The sequence below is a fragment of the Malania oleifera genome, chromosome 5 (assembly GCF_029873635.1).
Source record: "Malania oleifera isolate guangnan ecotype guangnan chromosome 5, ASM2987363v1, whole genome shotgun sequence".
In the NCBI taxonomy this organism is placed as follows: Eukaryota; Viridiplantae; Streptophyta; class Magnoliopsida; order Santalales; family Ximeniaceae; genus Malania; species Malania oleifera.
The window spans coordinates 102,050,526-102,072,609 of NC_080421.1; the positions used below are offsets into that span (position 1 = coordinate 102,050,526).

General features: G+C 35.0%; 2 protein-coding genes across 12 annotated transcripts; one reads left to right on the top strand and one right to left on the bottom strand.

Moving 5' to 3' along the window:
- Nucleotides 1-3,781: 3,781 nt before the first annotated feature.
- On the top strand, nt 3,782-19,434 carry LOC131155583 (uncharacterized protein At5g64816). Of its 10 annotated transcripts, none has more exons than XM_058108813.1 (3): nt 3,803-4,030; nt 18,488-18,602; nt 18,909-19,434. In XM_058108813.1, exon 3 carries the CDS (start codon nt 18,944-18,946, stop codon nt 19,319-19,321), a length of 378 nt encoding a protein of 125 aa, XP_057964796.1. In that variant the 5' UTR covers nt 3,803-4,030; nt 18,488-18,602; nt 18,909-18,943; the 3' UTR covers nt 19,322-19,434. The 10 variants fall into 10 exon arrangements, with proteins under 10 accessions (XP_057964794.1, XP_057964796.1, XP_057964792.1 ...); XM_058108814.1 differs by having other exon boundaries at nt 3,804-4,030; nt 18,871-19,434; XM_058108812.1 differs by having other exon boundaries at nt 3,816-4,030; nt 18,917-19,434.
- A 364-nt stretch (nt 19,435-19,798) lies between these two features.
- On the bottom strand, nt 19,799-21,274 carry LOC131155584 (uncharacterized). 2 transcript variants are annotated; one of them, XM_058108819.1, is made up of 2 exons: nt 20,934-21,274; nt 19,799-20,187 (listed from the first exon to the last, which is right to left on the bottom strand). In XM_058108819.1, the coding sequence occupies exons 1-2, from the start codon at nt 21,221-21,223 to the stop codon at nt 19,962-19,964; spliced, it is 516 nt and encodes a 171-aa protein (XP_057964802.1). In that variant the 5' UTR covers nt 21,224-21,274; the 3' UTR covers nt 19,799-19,961. The 2 variants fall into 2 exon arrangements, with proteins under 2 accessions (XP_057964802.1, XP_057964803.1); XM_058108820.1 differs by having other exon boundaries at nt 19,821-20,181; nt 20,934-21,262.
- Nucleotides 21,275-22,084: the final 810 nt, after the last annotated feature.

The following is a 22,084-nucleotide window of genomic DNA, read 5'->3' on the forward strand; positions in this document are numbered from 1 at the left end:
TCGTTAGCATCATTCTGCCCGTTGGGCTCATCAACTAATGCCTTGTACTCGTTGACTAGTGTAAACTAGTCACTCGTCGATGAATCCATGTTCTCGTCGACGAGTGCCCTCAATTAGAAAAAGTCATTGTTAGCTTTGGTGTATTCCCAAGAGGGGGGTGAATTGGATATTTAAAGCTTTTGCCTAGGTTAAACTAGATCAGCAGTATTACACAACCTAGGGTCTGTCTATGCAAAAAAAAAACCCAATCATTCAAAATAAAATATACACATGCAGTAAATAAATTACGGAAATGTAAAGAACATGCACAATATGTTATCGGGGTTCGACCAACTGTGCCTACGTCCTTGCCTTGGCTACATTAGCGCAAGGATTCCACTAATGCTCACTTAACAAGTGGAGCGGCACCGATTACAACCAGATTAATTCAAGGGGCTGACCTCAATCAATACGCCTTACTAGGATGACGCACCTAGCTTTCCTAACCGGGTCTAAGCTAGTCCGGAACTATTCTATAGGACTAGTCTCTCTCTTTAGGCTCGTGCCTGGAATACAACAAATGTGAAATACAATTTTTGTACATGGAAATACGCTTCTTACACAAGCAGGTATGTGCACTAGTACAACTCAAGCAATAATGCAAGCACGTATGATATGTAAATATGCTCAGTACTCTAATGTGTGCTACACACTCAATCAAGTATAGATTATTAGTCTAGATCTAGAGTGTATATCAAAGTAAGATTTGAAATACAATATGTGAATAACGCAAGATCAGATCAGGGTTTCAAATATGCTAAGCAAGTTGATTCAAACAAACTCAACAAGATATTTCAGCATGCAAAACACAATGGAGTGTTTGAAAACTAGGTTTGAAAAGGATTTTGCACACAAAAATATAGGCTTAGGTATCTTGCAATGACAATGCAAGAACCACAATCCTCAAAGTCTTCCCACACAAGATTTATCAAATGAAATTGGTGGAAGAACTTTAATGCTAAACATTATAAACAAAATCAATCAAGCAATAATGCGAGTGAGAGTTCTAGCTAGTAGGATTAAGCACAATAGCTTTAGAGATACTCATAATAATTAAAAAGATCAAAGAGAGTGGAGTATGTAAGTGTTTGGAAGTAATATGGGCTAATATAGGGTTTTGGATGTTGAGAGAATTTTGCCCTAATCAAGTTTGCTAATCCCTTGCTAATTATAACAAATGAACAGGTATTTATAGGTAAGGAGGATTTTTTGACCGTTGGGGACTAAATGGGAATAATTAGAAAAGTTTAAAACTGGTTTACAAAAATTAACCCCATTTACCCCTTTTAAAAAATCAATAAAAAATATTTTAACCCGAGGGGTTCGGCTGCCCAGCCTGAGGTTCAGGTACTCGAATAGACTCAGTCACAAAATATTTTTTATAATGGTCCAGGTGCCCGATTTGAGGATCGGTTTGCTGAATCAAAGTTAGTAGCATTTTGTTCGTAGGTTTGGGTACCCGGTTCCAAGTTCGATTAACCAAACTAGCTAATACGGTCGCCCGAGCCCATTTTAAATGTGATCGGTCGGGCGCCCGAGTAGTTGAAAAGGAACTCGACACAGGTTCGAGTGCCCAAGGGAGATACACTCAATATAGATTCGGGTGCTTGAAACATGAAGTCAACATGTTGACTTGTTCGGTTGCCCGAGCCGTTTTACATGGCTTGGGTTCGGTCGCCCGAACCCACTCAACCTTTTCAATTAAGTTCATATTTTTGCCTTATTTAATTCCCCTAATATAATGAGTGATGTTGGGGACTATTTTACGTGTAAGTGCTGGGACCTAGGGTCTTTTCTAAGATCTTTGAGGATATTGAAAAAATTTGGCGTCAGTTGACCTTCGGTCGACTGAAGGGTGCCCTAAGGTCATTCGGTCCCTATGGTTAATTTACTTCATTTCTGAGCATACCTACCTATTATGCATGATGCAAATTATTATAAGCCATAGGTGTACACTCTATAATTAAATTTACATCCTAGAATGAAGAAGATGAAAGATAAATACAAATATAATACAGAAAAACTTCATTCTTTGGGACGAACACCGCACGCCATCATGGTATATCTTTCAGTCCGAATACGTGCGCAAAGTGAACCTGCATGCTAACCTTAGTACAACCATCATTATCAAGAGTATTTGTCATGATCAAAACTAGGTGTGACCTATCAGGTTAACAATCATCAACATAAAAGTTGTGGGATTTTGCTTTAACTTTCCAATGACACTAAGATCGTCCTTTTTGGACTTTTCTAGCAAAAGTTATGCCCAAAATACCAAAGGGTATTCAGGACTCAAGGCTGCACTACGTCAGTCGACGATTGCTCTATTTTTCCTTATCAAAAAGTCTTTTAATGACGTAAAACATTTCTTGGACAAAATATAAGAAATATATTAAGTCTAATGAAGTTCAAAACTTGTCCAAGTGAGCTTTTGCTCAAATATAAGATATCTTGATTTATGAAAACACAATTGAAAGATCATTTGATATGTTATATACTTATAATGTCCTTTTACAAAAATATACTTAACTTTCTTAAAGCTTTAGGACATTAACCATGCTTTGACAAAACCGGGACCAAGTATAAAAATGTTCTTATAATTAGGATGTTAAAAACTTGTCCCTTTGAAAACATATTTTGAGTTTAAGATTGTTTTTGACAAACTCTTTGAATTTAACTTTGAAAACCATTAATGTGAATTTGTGATTTTTAGTGCAATCCTATAAACTCAAGTGTCCTAATATGCATGCATTGACTCAAATTTTGCTTAGAAATTATGTAGAAACAAAACGCAAGAGTTACAACAAGTTCCTACCACACACAACCCTTATTACAAATAATTCAATGATGAAACTTCCATCGGTTGTGCTTGGGTTCATCCGAGTACATGACCTTTTGATCTTTCCTACATCGATTGTCAACTCGGTCCAATCTTTGCCTTCGATCCAGTACTTCGTGAATGTGTCACTTATACCTGTACTAAGCATAATCTGCAAATATGGAAAACACTAGGAACAACATATATGTTAATATCATCAAAACACAATAAGCTATGATAGTTTAGCCAATAAGACTAATAAAGGCTTTATACAAGTTTGAGATGTTGGCCTATGTGTTAGTCTTTCAAGAATTCAAATGAGTTTGAGTTAGCTAATTTAATTGCACTATTAAGATTGATTGGCCGAGCTGGTCTTTTAAATTTGGGTTAAGAGAGAAATTGAGCTAGTTTGAGTAAGGAGTGTGAAAATTCAAGCGAGTTTAGGCCAATCAAATAAATTGGACAAGTTATTTTTCGGACTTTGGGGAATGAATTTTGTTGTTATTTGGTCAAGTTTGATTCTTTTTCTTTTCTTTTTCTTTTTCTTTTTCTTGATATCTTTTCCTCCCATTGAGATTTTATATTTGTTACAAAATACAAAAGTAAAGTATCTTTTATATTATCTACTATATTTTCATGATCTTGACTTAAATTGAACCTCTGCAGAGTGGGGTAATTTTTTCTAGTTTCTTTAGAGTGAACTAATGTTATTAATACAATTTTCATTCCTTAATGAGAGAATGTTGTGCAGATTTAATTTCACATCGCATGAACAAATAGTGCCATTTTAAGAATTGAGGGACGATTTGTGCCATCGTGAAAAGAATTACATAGGGAATTGGCGAGATGAAAAATATGTGTTGTCCCGGAGTCATTAGTAAATTTTTTTGGGCTTTTAGCGACGATGAGGTGTCGCTAAAAACTGATTACGGTTGCTAAATGCTTGTTTAAAATTAAATCCCTAACCTCCGCTTCCTTTCTTCCTTTTCGACAGCCACGCCCGTTTGTCCTCAAGTCTCCCTCTCTTTCCCTCTCGAAGCAGCCACTGCCTCTGTAAATCGTTGTCAATCGGCGAGCGCCGCTAGAAGACCTGTGTTGATGGCCTGAATGCTAACCCCGTACGGTTGAACTGCCCCCTCTCGCGACGACGCCTCTTCATCATCGCTGCAGATCGTAAGCTTCTCTTTCTCGCCTTGCATTTCTCTCTCTACTCCCTTTTTATCTCTCTAAAGACTCGCAGCACTGTCGTCGAGGTTTGATTTGCTTCTGTTTCTGGAAACACATGGAAATCAACAGAGATTGCATTTTCTATACTTGATTTATGGTTGTGCTTATGATTTTCTGGCCGATTGTGTTCAGTTTCGGCACCGATTTGCTTCTTGTTTTTGCTGTGAAAAATCATGATTGTGGTGTGGAAGTTAGATTCTATCATTGGTGAAATCATAAAATTTATGGGTGAAAATTAGTGTTTCTAGTTAAAATCGTAAATTTTAACCTATATCTTTCCTATGTCTTGCCGACCCCAGGTCCCCCCATTCAATGTGGAAAATGACTAACACGAAAAAAAATCATCCCTATTCTGTAGTAACCTGCAAGAAGAGATATCACCTGGCATTGCTTGTTTCACCAAGCTGTACAATTGATTATGGATTGCCAGAGGAAGAAAAAAGGCACTAAATATTTATATTTTAGCACAGAAAACTTCAACCCAAGGAAACTTCAATTTTTAAGGTTTATTTACAATGCATTTTTTGGTGTGCCATTGTGGGAGAAACTTGATTTGTATTCTTTATAAAATATATTTTTGTAAATTTTTGAGTTTGTCATTAGTTATATGGCATATTCCCATGTGTTTGAAGAAATATCGGTGATGGATGTGTACTATTAAATGAAATATTTGAATGGTGAATGGGAAAACATTCCAGTGCTGCTCATTCTTATTTTTCTTGAAGCTGTTCACTATGCTGTTAGAAAGTATTACGCTTTTAGTGATTCATAAGGTTGGAGTTATAATTCCATGACTATTAGCATTGCTACCAATTGAATTAAACATGTTAAAGGGATATGTATCTCATTATTGTTTAAGAATTAACATGCCTGATGCTTGGTTTCTCTTCGTTGAATTTTGTTAAATTAGTGTTGTTTGTATTGTGAGAGGTTTTTGAGTCATCTAGGAAAAAAGTAATGAGTAAAAGTAAACTAACTATTTCACTATAACAGAGTAGAAGAGCTGGGCTTTTGTAGTTGCTGGTTTTGTTAATTTTGGATGGAGATGAACAAGTAGTGTAATTTATTTACTTATTTTACTAATGTTAAGTTAACTTCTGTTCAGTTTTGAGCCTTGTGGGTGAAAAGAGTTTTGAATTAATTGATCATGGACCAACTTAATTAGAATGAATGAACTCAGGCTAATGCAGGATATAGCAGTTGATCCTTGAAATTATGTTTTCTTTTTGAGACACACAAGCTTAGATGTAAAATGCAAAATGAATACTTCTTTGGTATAACCTTAATCTAACCAAAAGAACAATGTGGCAACTAATTTTTGTGCCAGAATATATCTTCATTAAATTGTCTAAAAAGTTGTTACTTGTTAATCATCTCAGTATAAGTTAATGTCTTCAAATGAATCTTACATGCTGAACACATTCAATGATATTATATGATAACAGAATGTTTTATATGATAAACGAATTCAATGTTATTGCTCTGTGACATGCAGTACTTCAACCTTTAAAAACATATATTAAGGTGCGAGCTCGAATTTGCCCATCCAAATTAACCATTTATTTGTTGCACGTTCCTGAAACACAATTGCAGGTGGTTGGAGTTTTGTGACCAAAATGCACCTCCATAATTAAGTGAGGGAGTAAGAAATCAGCATCTATACATGTTCTCCACCACCAAATATATCTATTTTTGTCAGTTCACTTGAACATCGCACAGCAGTACAATGCTAGAGACCCTAAACCAAGTGATTTCTCCTCCTCAATTTAGGGCTGCAAATTTGAGTTTTAACAATGTTCAGGCTCGGCTTAGCAGACTGGTATTTCAGCTTGGGCTTGGGCTTGGGCTTGGCTTGTAGCAAGCTCAGAATCACGGCTCTAGCTTGGCTTGGCCTGGCCGTAGAGTTGCAGGATCAGGCTTGGTTCGGCCTTATGCTTGGGGTTCACTTGCAAGGATTTATTTGACGCTTATGAGATTTTAGGCAGTCCAGAGATTTATTTGTTAAAATCATATATTGCTCAACACTAATAACAATTTCATCATCATACGTTGGCCAGATCAAATATCCACAAAATTTTATTTGCCCTCAATATTAGTAAGATTTTTCTTTACCAATTCTATACCTATTCAGCTGTCTTGTCACCAGTAAGATGCAAAAAACAATTAAATAAAGAAATTTCTGTTTATAGTCTAAAAAATTATCTGCTAGATGGAAATCTTCTCATTCAAAAAAGTGGAGTAAAACAATGAAGTAATACCACTACTTGCCCTAACAACATGACCAGCTTTACAACAACAACAATAACAACAACAAGAAGGCTCAAGTCTCAGTAGGTGGGGTCGGCTACATGAATCCTTTTTGAGCAATTCACCTGATCGAAAGCATTTTTCTCTTCTAGAATAAGATCTATTAAATCCTTCCTCACTACCTCATTTCATGTTATTTTAGGTCTACCCCTACCCCTTTTAACACCAGAAACAATATTTAACTTACTCCTCCTCACATGTCTGCTACTATGCTTGTGTTTCAAATGCCCAAACCATCTAAGCCGTCCCTACCAAACCATCTATGCCTAATTTATTGATAGAAATTGTTCTCAGAGTTTCACTGTTCCCCAAAGGCAGTCCTCCATAGGATGTCCTGCATAAGATGCCATAACATTTTTATCAAATGCGGGTTTTCCCCAAAGTCATCAAGTGCATAAACATTGGAGCCATTGTGGTGCTTTTGCCAAAAACACCATACCAACAATAACCCCCATCAGATCAGGCATGCCTTCCTGCTGTCCTATCTCAAATCCTAACTCCCAACCAAACATTATGGTAATGAGCTCCAATATTGGGTACATTAAAAGCATAATATTCCAAGAGCTAAAAAAATACAGCAGATGACAAGCATTTCAATTAATTCCAAATGATATATGGAAATATTCAAAGAACTGAATTAAATTGCTCTGTCATGTGTAATGAAGGACCATGTCATGATGTGGTCCATGCAATATTAGTGAGAAAACATGTAGATTTATAAAGCAAGATGAGTATATGGAAAACCATGTAGTTGAAAATCCACTGAAGAAGGAATCTCACATCCGTTAACAAACCACAACCAGCATTTTCAAGTTCAAACGCGAAATCCATGAAAGGAACTTACAAAATCCAAAAGAAGCTAAATTTTAAACAGCATAACTAGCATTTTCAAGTTTAAACAGAGTCTCTAATCCACCAAGAAACTAACAAAATCCAAAAGTAACCAGTCCCATTGATTTCATTAATCAATAATAGTAGTTCTGCCACTACTCTTTCGGTGCTATGATTTCCTTCATTTCCTCATCTTGTATCCGAAACAAAAAAGTTCTAGGTTATGTCATTGAAGAATTCAAATAGTCAAAAAACTATAAATCAATGTACAATTTCATGAATTGAACAGCACCTTTCTCTTTCTCTTAATCCCATAAAAACTTTAAAGCCAATAAGCAAGAATTGCACCATCTCTACTACCAAAGATGCACGATTGCTCTACCATGAGCACTGAAAGCTGATTCATATTCTACTGTAGTGATAGGAGTCGATAATATATCTCATGCCATTTTTAATAAAATATAGAAATTCAGATTATTCACTTTCCTCCATTCTAATGCATCAAATTCTGATAGAGCATCTTCATTACTTATGTAAACACCTTTCTCCAAATATATATATCTGTCTATCTATCTACTTATCTATCCAACTTTGACTTTGCATTATTCCCAACATGAGCCCGTCCTATGAATTTATCAAATTCTGACCTGCCACTCTTTTGTCCCTTCACCTACCTCTAAAAAAAGTAGCAGGATAAAAACCTTGATGGGAGTAATTTTGTGTATCACTAGAATATGTAAGTTGGATATGTGATTGAACATACCATAAAAATGGTGCAAAGGCTTATGAACCATGATGATATGTTCATTCACAAATGCCGCTGGGTAGATCATAGGAAAATACATTAAACTAATTTCATTTCTTATTCCTTGGATTTAAACAGCTGCAAAGTAGATCAGCAAGTTGCATTCACTCCAATATTTTATCAAGTTTCACCTTTAATTTGTTTTTTAAAAGTTTACTTTTAAGGTTTTTTGGCCATTGCTTGCTTCCATATACTCAACTCTACATGTAAAATTTTCATGATTTCATCTATGAACTTTTTAATTCTTCAAATTTCAAGAAGGAATAAATATGAAGTTGGATACTCGACCATGGAATAATACGAGTAATTTCACTAACATATCCAAGAAAAGAGCATGCATCTTCAACTTTCTGCCAATCCTCATTTAGGAAAGTTGTGATAACTAGAATCTCATGCATGTTATTGAGGGAATACATGCTTTAACTCCACAGCTGCCACCCACTTTGTATATGTTGCATCCTAGAGTGGTCAAACCCAAAATCAACTTCTTTGAACACATTTGTAATTGCTTGGAAATCTCAGAAATTTTTATAATGCATTACTTTGAGTTTGCAACATGCTTTGCACTTTTGTGCACATCAAATACTATATCCTTCAATCTCAAACAGCCGTACTGTACCAAAATATTGAGTATGCGAGTACAGCAATGCACACGAAACTACTCACCAATAGCAGAAGCCTGTTTTGGTAACCCAAGCAATTCCTCAATAACCTAGCAACCACATCACTTTAGGATCCATTGCCGGCTGCACTGCTATGCACTTTCTTGCAATCTTGACTCCACCAAACACTTGTATAAAGCATTATCCTCGCTAATCCTGCATGTGGAGGTGGAACACTGCTAAAGTTTAGGATTTTCTTTTGTAGCCTTCAATTAGAATCCACAAAGTGACATGTCAAAATCATATATTGGATTTTCTGACCTGATTTCCACAAATCTGTCGTTACAGTGATTCTATTGACATCCTTAATGTCGTAGGTAGTGTAACAATCTGTTCTTGACATACCCCGCCAGATCTTCAAGTTGTGGGGAGCGATAGTCTTCATTGGCAATCTTTTTTTGCTTCTTTCTGGCTACATATTTTTTTTTTGAGGTTTCTGGGGTCTCGTGCTGTCATATAAAACAGTATTGGAAGGCAGCTTTGATGTAATCTTTAGTTTGATTTTTTGCTTTCGTTCTTGGATTCTTTACAGGTGGATTTCTTATCCTCCTTTCATTGTAATTATTTCTTCTCACTGATAGATTTGTTTTGTTATAAAATAAATAGTCTTTTAGCAAGTTGAACAAATCATTTTCCATGATGTTAGATGGTGACTCATGAACCAGGACAATGTGGGCTGCAACCTCCATTACCTTTGCATGGTCATATTTGAAGTTTTGAACTGTTGCCAGCCTCTTTTTTTTTTCGTTGCAGTAGCAGAAATGTACTGTGCTTGTTGATGGCAGAATTTTGCTTGCAATGAATGCACTGCTTCTTCTTAATTCCATCTCCAACAGTGATTTCTTTGAACTCCTCCCAACACTTAGTTGTCTTTTCTTCCTAGCATATGGTTTTTCATTTGCTTCAGTTTCAGAATAACTTCCCCATTTTCATTTATATCTCCTTCTTCATCATTTCCTTCCATTTCATTAGTTAGTGGACTTGTTGAATCTTGATTAGAATGAATAGGGGTTGAAGGTTGCTCTCTAGACATGTTTGAATATTTAAAAAAAATGATTTCAAAACAAAGAAATATATCATAAGATTCATAATAAATACACCTCTCTACGTGAACTAAATGACAAGTTTAAGGATAATAGAACATCAAATTTCCTTTATATGAATGAAAAATTGATGCAATGGTGATGAAATTTGTGGTGAAGGGAGATCATGGGGTAGGGATCGCATTGGTGGTGGTGGTGTGATGAGAAAAGAGCATAAAGTTAGGGATTTCAAAGGGCTGTCGGCTGGGGAATGTTTGGCTGGCATGTGGGGGCCCTCTGGTGGTTGGATGGCAACAAAATTTTGAGAACGGTTTTGGGGGTTTCTGTTTTCAATGGATGGGTGTTGTTGCAGGATGGTCACTGGAAAGTGGTGTTTGAAGAATTGGGGCCACAATTGGAATTTTTGAAAATTTCCCAAACTGCTTCACATTTTTTTTTTTACTGAAATTTCAGAACAAAGAACTAGAAGTTAGATTCAGTGAGATATAGGAGCGAGGGAGAAGCATAGAATGAAGAGGAGATAAGAAAGAAGATAGAAGAAGGGAAAACTGGAAAAGAAGGGTGAAGGAGAAAGAAATAACAGAGAATCAGAATAGAAAAGAGAGACTTAGATCAGGAACACAGGAAAGAAAATAAAATTGAGAGAACTAAGGGAATTATGGGGAGAGAAATAGAAGAAGAGCAGAAGAAGGGAAGGAGAGGAAAATACACAAGTACAGAGATAAAAGCATAAAGGCATAATTACAGAGTAGAAATTAGAAGGCAGCAGAGAGTTAGAGAAATAACAGAGAAGAACAGAAGGAGAAGAAAGAAACAGGGAGGAGGAAGAAGAAAAGAAGAGGAGAAGAGCGGGGAAAATGGGGGTTGAGGTGGAAGAACAGAGATTGATATTGGGGTTTGATACCAAAAGATGCAGGGGCAGCATCAAGGATCTGCAGCCATGGGGTGAAAATAGAGGAAATTGAAGAAAAAAAGGGTAAGAGAGGAGAGAGGAAATACAAGGGGGGAAAAACACATTTCACTTCTATTCAAATCCAACAACCACTTACAACATGGATTTCGCACACTATTTGGTTAGTGTTTGGTTCACAGTTGGAATCAGATTTCAGAATCGGAATTCATTGGAATTGGAAATGGAATGTCAGATTTCTCTCTGATGCTTGGTTCAACATAGAATCGGAATCAAAACTGTATTATAGTGTTTGGTGTATATAGACATAGGAATTAGGAATGAGTCTAGTTTTTCACTTATGTCATTATAGTATAAAAAATTTAGTCAATTAATTTAATATGGAATCATAATATCAAAAGTATATAATTATTATATAATATTATTTTATTAATTTGCATAATAAATAATTTTTTACAATAAAATCATTTTGATAATCATGTACTTGATTATACTTTGTGTATTGTATTTTGTCATATTTATTATTATTATTATTATTATTATTATTATTTTTGTTTTAACAACATTATTAGTAGTATATTTTATCTTATATTTTATAAATATTATATTTTAATATGTAATGTGTTGTGTTTGGTGGCTCATTTCTTGAGTGGTTGACATACAAAAGGAGTAGTACATAGTTAATATCAGTAATTTGGGGGGAACCGTCGACGGTTTGACTGAATTCCAGATTTCTTGCTGTTGGTATCTTTTGGTCGAGCAAACCGTCGATGGGTCTCTGAAACCGTAGACGGTTTTGTTCTGGGCAGCGAGGCTAAATTCAAAATTTGAATATAAACGTTTAGTTGGTTGGGATTTGGGGGGAAACCTCTAAAGGGAACTTTATTTATACACTAGTCTGAGTGAATTTTGAGAAGAAGATCATTGTAAGAAGTATTGTATTGTGTCCTTTGAGACTTATATAGTGAAGCCTTTGCTGATTGCTCCCGTAGATGTAGGCATTGTCAAACTACGTAAATCTTTGCGTTGTTGTTCTTGCTTTCAGATATACTATGTGTGTGTTCTATATTTGTTCTTCATTGGTTGCTACATTTAATTTTTGTTGTGCAAATATGAGTTTATTCACAACGATTGGTATCAGAGCAGTTGTTGTTATGACATCGGGTACTTCGTCTGCAAAATTTGACATTGTCAAATTTGATGGAACCGGAAACTTTGGTTTATGGCAGAGAAGAGTGAAAGATTTGCTTGTGTAGTAAGGGATGACCTTGTATAGGGTTCAACAGGAAGGTATGGATGAGTCTAATTGGAAAGAATTAGAGGCAAAGACTATTGCTACAAAACGATTGTGTTTGGCTGATGAAGTGCTTTATCACGTCATGGAGGAAGATTCTCCTGCGGCTGTTCAAAAGCTTGAAAACCGGTACATGTCCAAATCTCTTACTAACAAATTATTTCTTAAGCAACGTCTTTATTGGCTTAAGATGGTGGATGGTTCGAACTTGAACCAACACATCAATGCATTTAATCAAATCATAAGTGATTTAATGCAGTTTGATGTGAAATTCGAAGTGGATGATAAGGCGTTGATGCTATTGAATTCCTTGCCAGTGACTGACACGTATGAGAACCTGCTTACCACTCTTACACAACTATTCCGGATTGAAGGTATTCAGTTGTCCAGCCTATGTTCACGTATCTAGTGAGGAGAGATCGAAGCTTGACGCAAAGTTTAGACGCTACATCTCTTTGGGATATCAAAAGGGTGTGAAAGGATTCAAGCTGTGGGATCCAATGACAAACAAGATGTTGATCAGTAGGGATGTAGTTTTCAATGAGAAAGCTATGGTGAAGCGTACTCAAGAATTCGATGAAGAGAAACAAGAGTTAGAAAACTGGAGCAGAGTTGAACATGTTGTGCAGGCAAAGTTAGAAACTCAGGGCAATGATAATGATCTTGGTCCTACAGTTGTAGGGAGTTCTAGTTCGGAAAACCAACAAGTCGACAATATTCCCATATGGAGATCTAGACGCACTATCTTACCACCGTCAAGGTATGAGTTTGAAGAGTTAATATCTTATGGTTTCGTTACCAGTTGCAATGATCCAACTACTTTTCAAGAGGCAGTGCACGGCAAGGAGAAAAGTAGGTGGATGGATGCTATGATTGGGGAGTTGGAGTCACTACATAAGAATCAAACTTTAGAGTTGGTGGAGCTTCCAAATGGGAAGAGAGCAATAGGTTGCAATTGGGTATATAGAAAGAAGGAAGCAATTTTAGAAAAGGAAGGAGAGAAATTCAAGGCACGGCTAGTGGCAAAAGGGTACTCAAAGAAAAAAGGAATAGATTATGATGAAATTTTTTCACCTGTGGTCCGACACACTTTCATTAGGATAATGTTGGGGTTAGTAGCTCATTATGACCTGCATTTGGAACAAATGGATTTGAAGACAACATTTCTTTATGGTGACTTGGAGGAACGGATTTATAAGGTACAACTGGAGGGATTCAGTGAACCCAAGCAAGAGCACTTAGTTTGCAAGTTGAAGAAATCTTTTTACGGATTGCAACAGTCTCCAAGGTAATGGTACAAAAGATTTGATTCATGTATGATCCATATAGGCTACAAAAGATAGTAGTATGACTACTGCGTCACTGCATGTATGTGAAGAAGCTTAATGATGGTTATCCTATTTTCTTATTGTTGTATGTTGATGACATGTTAATAGCTGCGAAAGATTTAACTAAGGTAAATTAGTTAAAGGATCTGTTGCATAAAAAGTTTGACATGAAGGATTTTGGTCCAACCAAGAAGATACTTAAGATGAAGATTCGCCGGGACAGAACTACAAGAAGGTTGTGACTATCTCAGGGTGGTTATGTGGAGAATGTGTTGGAAAGGTTCAACATGGCTGATGCTAAACTGGTATGTACACCTCTAGCGAGTCACTTTAAATTGTGTATTGTTGAATGCCCAAGTACGAATGATGATATCTGGGACATGTCAAAGGCCCTCTATGCTAGTGTCGTAGGGAGTTTAATGTAGGTCATGGTGTGTACACGACCAGACTTAGCACATGCAATGAGTGTGATGAGTAAGTTCTCTCCAATCCAGGTAGACAGTACTAGTAAGCCGTCAAATGGATTTTCAGATACTTATGGGGTACTTCAAGTTATGACATCATGTTTGGCAAGCAATAGGATAGTCCATTAGTTGTGGGGTTTGTTGATGCTGATTGTGTAGGGGATATGGATGACAGAAGGTCTACAACAGGTTATGTATACACCCTTGTGGGAGGACCTATATGTTGGAGGTCCATAGTACAATCCTTGGTGACATTGTCTACAACTGAATCTGAATATATGGCAGTTGTCGAAACTGCAAAGGAAGCCTTATGGCTTACCGGTTTGCTCAAGGAGTCGGGTATACAGTAAGGTGGAGTTGTGCTGCATTGTGACAGTTAGAGTGCCATTTACTTGGCGAAAAATCAAGTGTACCATGTTAGAACCAAACATATTGATGTAAGGTTCCACAGGTCCGAGAATTGATTACTTTAGGTGAACTTCTATTGGAGAAGGTTCACACATTTGAAGACGCAGCGAACATCTTGACAACCAGTTACTATTGATAAGTTCAAGCATTGTTTGGACTTGCTTCATGTCTCCAAGTGCTAGAAGGGAGATGGACCCAACCTAACGTTCTAAGGTCAAGGTGGGGCATCGGGCTATGTTTTTCTGGTTCTCCTAAGGGGCAGAAATTCGCCAAGGTGGAGATTGTTGTGCTTGGTAGCTCATTTCTTGAGTAGTTGACACACACAAGGAGGAAAGCATAGTTAATATCAGCAATCTGGGGAAAACTATCGACGGTTTCATTGAATTCCAGATTTCTTGCTCTCAGTATCTTTCCGTCGAGCAAACCGTCAATGGGTTTTTGAAACCGCCGACGGTTTTGTTCTGGGCTGCGAGGCTGAATTCAAAATTTGAACATGAACGTTTAGTTGGTTGGGATTTGGGGGGAAACCACCGAAGTTAACTTTATTATTTATACACTAGTCTGAGTGTATTTTGAGAAGAAGATCATTGTAAGAAGTAATGTATCCTTTGATACTTATATAGTGAAGCCTTTGCCGATTGCTCCCGTGGATGTAGGCATTGTCAAACCACGTAAATTTTTGCGCTTCTATTCTTACTTTTAGATATACTGCGTGTGTATTCCATATTTGTTCTTTATTGATTGTTGCGTTTAATTTCCGTTGTGCAAATTCAAGTTTATTTACAACATAATGTAAATAAAAATTTCATATATTATAACACTATATTATAATTTATTATTCAATATAAAATAATAATATAATAAAACAACAACCATAGCATTACATTCTATTGCACAATTTATTATTATTTTTGTATATTATATCATTATTAAAATTTATTATTGTATATTTTTATTTATGATATTAATAATTAATATTTAATCTTATTTTGAGGTTATACATAATAGTATAATAAAGAATCATACCACAATTATATCATAATATTTATAATTTAATACTATTACTTTTTATGTGTTATGATATTATTATATATAATATAAATATCAATAATACTGGCTAAACTATTTTATATTACAAGTATCATTATATATTTATATTTAATTATGTCATAATATTAATATATTTTTTTAGATGTATATAATATAATATAATATATATTATATTATTTTTATATTAATATTATTTTTAATATTTATGTAGTATATATATATGTATTATTATATTATATATAGTATTACATTATAGTATTTATGTGCATGCATATATTTAATATACAATAGTATTATATATTTTTTTATATAATTTTATTATTATATATTTATAATTGATTATAATAATAAATATTTTGCTTTTTATTTTTAAGATTATAAATAATAATATAGTAAATCAATAATCATACCACAAGTATCTCATAATATTTTATCATTTAATGTTGTTCGATTAATTTTTAAATGTTGTAATATTATTGTATATAATAAAAAATATTAATAATGATGGTTTAATATTTATATTAAATATTACTAATGATATCATAATGTTAATATTAATTTTTAAATTTATGTAATATATATTATATTATAGTATTTAAATTATTATATTATAATAAATACTGTGTTTCTAGGAATCAAGATTTGATTCAGGAGTAATAGTAAGAAATCAAAATGTCGAGAAAAGGGGGAATTTCATTCCTGCATGGAATGGAATCGACATAAGATTACAGTGAAACAAATGTTAGAAATGGGAATCTACCATTTTGATTCTGATTCTAAGAGCTGATTTCCAATTACCAAACACCACCTTATAAGAAAGCCTCCTCACATGAAATTTCACATATGCCCCTAAAACAATATGAAATTACAAACACACCCCTAGAATACAAAAATATTACAAACAAGCCCCGAATATACATATTATTAAACTAATTAAACTAAACACATAATAAACTACTAACTAGATCCAGCAATCCTTGCCCTAATTCTTTTTAATTATTCTCTAACAAGGATCTTCCTAAGGTCTTGTTTCTTGTCCTACATCACAAATCCACACCTCCACCTTAATGGAGCTTATTACCACGATGATATGAAAAATGTGTGGAATAGATGGAGAACTTGTCTACTCTTTGTCAAGAAAGTAAATTACAAAATACACACACAGACACACGCGCACGCACACACGAAGGGTGTACCAATAGATTAGACATATCGTAGCAGTATTTGTGCTTGATACCTTAGTGCCCATAAAATCAACTGTTCCAGAAATTGGTTTTCCTCACCCTACTTTTTAGCTTTTGTTGTTTATGGATGCTATTAGGCGTTTTGGTTGCTTGTCCTTTGAAGTAGCTGTTATGATACAATATTACAATGTATAATTTACTTTATGATAAGATCGAAGAATATCACAAAATCTAGGCCTGGTGAGCATGGTTTCCTAAGTTTTATTTGGATATGGAAGCTTATGTGGTGTGAGGAAAAAAATGATTTATGTTCTTGGTTATCAAATATTTTAGGGTAGTGACTATCAGCAACTATTCCGAAAAGAGAACATCAGGGTGTAAGTGCTTGTCTTGTTCCAAGAACTGCGGGCATATATTTGGATTTGTGTTGGATTGTCAATTCTTAGCATCCTGATCAATCAACTTGGTGCCAATCCCTGGGTGTTATGTTGCTTATGGGTGCATGCTGTGATTGTACCACAACCTTTATGTCACTTCAATTGTTTGAATTCTTTTGATATATTTTTTTTAAGACTAATGCTTTTGGGAATCTTGGCTGAGTAATTCAAGTTTCAAATTATTTGTAAAACTCAACATTAAGTTATGACTAGAATGCTCGACATGCATTCTGTAGCATAGTCTGTTAGATAACATAGGAATTTAGGCATTTGCTTAAAATGAACAATGCTGCACTACCTGCTATTAACCATTTTCAGATGTACACTGCACTTGCAGAGTATAACACAAATGGAGTTGACCTCTATGCATACTGCTGGTGCAATTGGTGTTATGTGAAGTAGTAAATATGGATAACATTAGGAATTTAAGTTTTCTGTTGGAGGCCTATTTAGGCCTCTTCATTCAAGTCTATTCAATAATAGCTAGATTGATTTACCTTAAGGCACAGAGATGCAATGGACTGAAGTTCCCACATACCAGTTGCAATCTTGCAGTCGCCACTTGCAAGACACAACTACTGAATCACAATCGAACTTATCATTTGCAGCAAGGGTTGAAGTAATCTACCACTATTACTTTTTGATGGACAAATTAACAGTGTTGCTTGAATCCACATGTGTGAGGGGTTATAGGCTGACTAGGTGAGTAATGAGTTTAGGATCTTATTTTCTTTCCTTATCTGAGGTATCACTGCTTGGCCTCCTAACTGAATTGCCCCATACATGTTTCCCTTTGTTTCCTTTTTATGGAATATAGGTTTCATTTGGTTGCTAAGAAAAATTGCAGGAAAGAAATCATATTACAATTTGGACATCCTTTTTCTAAAAAATAATTAGGACTGAAGAAGACAAATGTTTCAGCTTAACAGTAGAACCACATAGCACATTGATTGATTAATTTTAGTCTTTTAGAAACAAAAACAAAAACACAAAACATTGGGCTCATATATATATATTCCTCGGTTTTCTCTCAGTTTCATTAGCAACCTAAGGATAAACGTTTGAAAATTATAAAATATAAAGAACCCATCTTCAAAGTCACTTTTAATCAATTATATGTTAACGGAAATGAACCATAACTATGTTACCCTATTCCTAGTAGATTAACTCCAAAATAGCATATCCAAATTAGAAGAAAATCATAGAAGCCACCATTGCAGAATTTGTACCTTTCCAATTTTTATTATGTTGCATTGTCTCATGCTTATTATTATATGTTTTAGTTTTTAATTGGCATCTGATCCAGTTTCCTTGGCTGGGTTGGAATTTCATGAACAGAACAAACAAGATTGTCTTTGGGAGCGTAGTCATGCATTTCAGGCCTTAAATGTAGATTTGTGCAGATTTGCATGATGCTTATTACAATTTTGTATTGCATTTGTATTCCAAATTCAGACAAAGCCAAATCTAAGGTTCAAATCTCCAATCTCCCAAACATGGGGTAAAATTATTTAATTTTTTAGCATTATGCCGCATGTTTGAGTTTCCTGCAGTTTCATATATGATGTTTATACTTGTGCATGCAGCATGCTTGTTCAATTTGTTGACTACAAATACTGTTACCCTAAAGCCACTTGCACATTGATGGAAATGGATTATGTCTTGTGTTTTGTGAATCAGAAGGCCATTTTTTGAGAATTTAGCTTGTGCTGTTATCTTAGTCACAGAATGAAACAGGATCTTATATTATGATAATAACGATACAAGCCTCAACAATACAAGCCTCTACAAACTGGTAGGTACTTTACTAAAATCATTTCTTGAATCTCATTTCTCCAAAACATTATCCATATGGGTGTTGTAGCATTAAAGTATGTTATTAAAGTAGTAGTATGATTGAACCTTTTTGTTGCTTCTGGGGAATGCTTATCATTGTTGTACTTAGACCACTTATTCATATATATATATATATAAAACATTCCTTTTATTTCCTGGCAACATGACCCGATTTCTTGTGAAAAAATAGTTCAGTCCGCTAAGACTTAAATTTTTTTCACTTCCAGAAAATAAGTTTATGTTCTTTTCATTTTCCGTTGTTGAGTGAGGAAGGAAAAAAGCTTAGTCCCTGAAGTGGCAATGGTGGAAGTCTGGTGGCCGCTACTGGGGGCTGCAATTACGGCCGTTGCAGGGCAATCTTTTAGAATGAAGAGAAGACGTGATGAAGAGCAGAGGATTAAGAGTGCCCGTGGTAGGGAGAAGAGTTCAGACGACATTTTTGTCTGTGAGAGGGTCTGTACATCAAAGAGAATGTTGAAGAAGGTTGGAGCCTTCTCAAAGGACTCAATCCCTGATACATGTGTTACTGTATGCGGCGTATCTGAGCTTGATGCTTGCTCTGATGCATGTGCTCGTACTGTCTGTGTCAACCAGCATCAAGTCCCCAACTGGAATGACATCTGCTTGCGACGGTGTCAGAGTGAATGCCTCAAGCTCTCTGCTTCCCGGTCATCTTAGCACTGCATTTGTTAATTTTTGGCGATATATTTTTGTAGTGTATTGTACTCTGCATCAACATTGCGATTGGTTGGCAAATCTTGAAATTCATGGTTTCATTCTCCTAGTGTCAATTCTGGTTTAGCAATCAACCATTGATTGTGCATTGTTTATGCTTTGCAGTGTGGTTACCTGTTGCTTGCGTTGCTTCTCATCACTCTAGGTGACAAATATGTGTTTGCCTGTTGCATTTCTGTATGACTACTTTTTTCCCTTTTGATGTATGGGGCAAGTTCTGGATATCCCTTCAAATGTGAATTACACCATTGCATTTTCACTAAAGACTAAAGATTGAAGACTTACCCCATGAACTGTTACGACCCCCATATTCTAGGTTTTCTGAAAATGACTTTCAAAACCAACCATTGGCTACGTTCAAGATGGTGGATTTTAACCTATGAAATTCCATGTAGAAGGAGATGAAGGCAACCCAAATTTGAGAAACAACCAAACACGGCCTTGAGTTAAGAAAAAAAAAAAAAAAAAACCCCCTTTTAACCTTGTAAAAGGACTATTATCTTGGCTTTCTGGGTTTACAGCTGTAAGCATTCATCAAGCGAAAAGCTTCACCTTCCTACCAAGAGCTTTCAATTAATTTTGATCAAAGCTCTGCATTAGATCCCTCTTTATCAGAGAAGCTACCCTTCACCTTCTCTGCTGTTTTGTGCACTGCTTCTCCCACCGCTTCCCCGGCCGTTTTAGCATATCCCTCCACCGTCTCTTTGCCTGATCCGAAACTCTTCTCCACCGCCATTTTTATCTTTGCTCCGGCGCCGTTGCCGTCTTCCGCGCCGCCCTCCAAACGATCCTCATCCCTGCTCCTAAAACTGATGTAGATTTACATATAATAATCTCCTTGTTTGATCCTTGGAAAACATCATGTGAAATAATTTTAAAAAAATTACGACTTTATTTCAAATTTATAAAATATTAGAGAGAAAAATATAAAGAACTTTTTTCTAATGTTTTGTGAGAAAAATAAAATATGAAGTGCAACCTTTTCCCCATAAGAGAAGAATACGGGTGAACTTGAAAAAAAAAAATGTATTTTTTTTCATGTTTGATTATTAAGGAAAGTCAGAAAAAAGTAGAATACATTGCAAATCAATGAACAAAAATTTGAATTTTTACCATTAACATTTGATTTTCTCAAAATTTCATCATGTTGCAAGAAATTTTCGTTTTTAATAATAGTTGATGTAGAGAGAGAATATGATGAAAAATATGGTTCTTTATTATTTTATTTTTTCTTTTTTTTTTTTTAAAAGAAAATCTTTTATTTCAACAGAACCCTTAAATGTTTAATTTTTTGTGTTTAATTATCAAAGAAAGCAGGAAAAAAAATCAAATAGATATTAAATTGATAAACAAAACATTTATTTTACCCGTTATTGACATAGATTTTTTTTTTTTTTTTTTTTTTTGCATTCCAAAAAATTTTCACTATTAGTTGTTCGTTATGTGGAGGGAAAATACAACAAATTTTCAAAAAAAACTTTATCCCAAACTAAGCATAAAAGAACCAAAAGAAATCCATCTGAAAAAGGGGAGACTAGGGAAAAAACGAACTTACTCTAAATTGGGAGGAAAATATCGTTTCTGCACTAACTTGACTAGAGATTTAAGTTTATCCAAGAAAGGTGTGCCGGCAAATGGTAATGATGCGTCGTACAGGATCATATCCAGAAGAGATGGCGGGGGAGGTTTCTGTCCATCATCCCCGTCGTCCTGCCCTTGCAGGCCTCCATCTCCCGCCACCAGAAGACCTTGAGGACAGATTAAGATGTCGACGACGACGACGACGACGAACCACAGAATCAGAAACAGGGCAATATTGCCTCTTCCTCCTCTCAAATTCCTCATGCTTGATAAAATTAATAATAATCTAGCTGCTTGATAGAATTCTATATCTGTGGATTCGAGCAAGAATGAATGAATGAATGAATTAATTAATGGATTAATGTGATGTGATGCATGGTTGTTAATTAGGTATCCACGCGTGTACGGGAATTAAGGGTTACGTGGGGTGGATAACATGCATGTAGCCATGCATGAAGGTGACACCCCACTTCCGCCTCATCTGAATGGTTCAAACGTGGTTGATATGCAATTGCGTGCGGTGCGATCCAGCAGAAGTGCGGTGGTAACACCAAACTACCAATCTTGACGCTATCTTAAACTAAGATGGAGTTCACGAAAAATAAAATTCAAAAAATAGGTTTGAACGGATAATCTAAAATTAAACTGAACCAAAATTTTGGTCAATTATTTAGGAGTACTTGAAAAAAAAAAAAAAAAATGCTCACAACATTTATGACTTCAAATAAACATTTTTATAGAGAAGTCGTATTGAGCTTGTATTGTAATAAGTACTTATTGTAAAATGTACTTTTCTAAAATTATTATTTTTAAAATTTTAAATTTTTTAAGTTTATTTTTAAAAATAATGAAATATAACTTTTTGATGAGTTATAAGTGACACTATTTATAGGCAAGTCCATTTCATAAATATAATAAATTTTAGTGACTATTTTGTAATTTAAGAGAATATATTAGAAGATAATTTATTATGTATTGATGAATCGTAATTAAATTCTAGAATGAAGAAGAAAAATAATCTATCAATTTTAATTAATATTAAAAAATAAAAATATTAATTTAATTAATAAGATCAGATTAGATGCCTTGCCTTCCTTAGGGGGTACTTAATTTCTACAGCCATTC

What these genes read in the sequence shown, in the direction of transcription:
- LOC131155583 (XM_058108811.1), top strand. Translation starts at nt 18,944, where the DNA reads ATGGTGGAAGTCTGGTGGCCGCTACTGGGGGCTGCAATTACGGCCGTT.
- LOC131155584 (XM_058108819.1), bottom strand. Translation starts at nt 21,223, where the DNA reads ATGAGGAATTTGAGAGGAGGAAGAGGCAATATTGCCCTGTTTCTGATT. An exon ending in TATTTTCCTCCCAATTTAGA is followed by an intron (nt 20,188 to 20,933) that starts GTAAGTTCGTTT and finishes AATCTACATCAG; the next exon opens with TTTTAGGAGCAGGGATGAGG.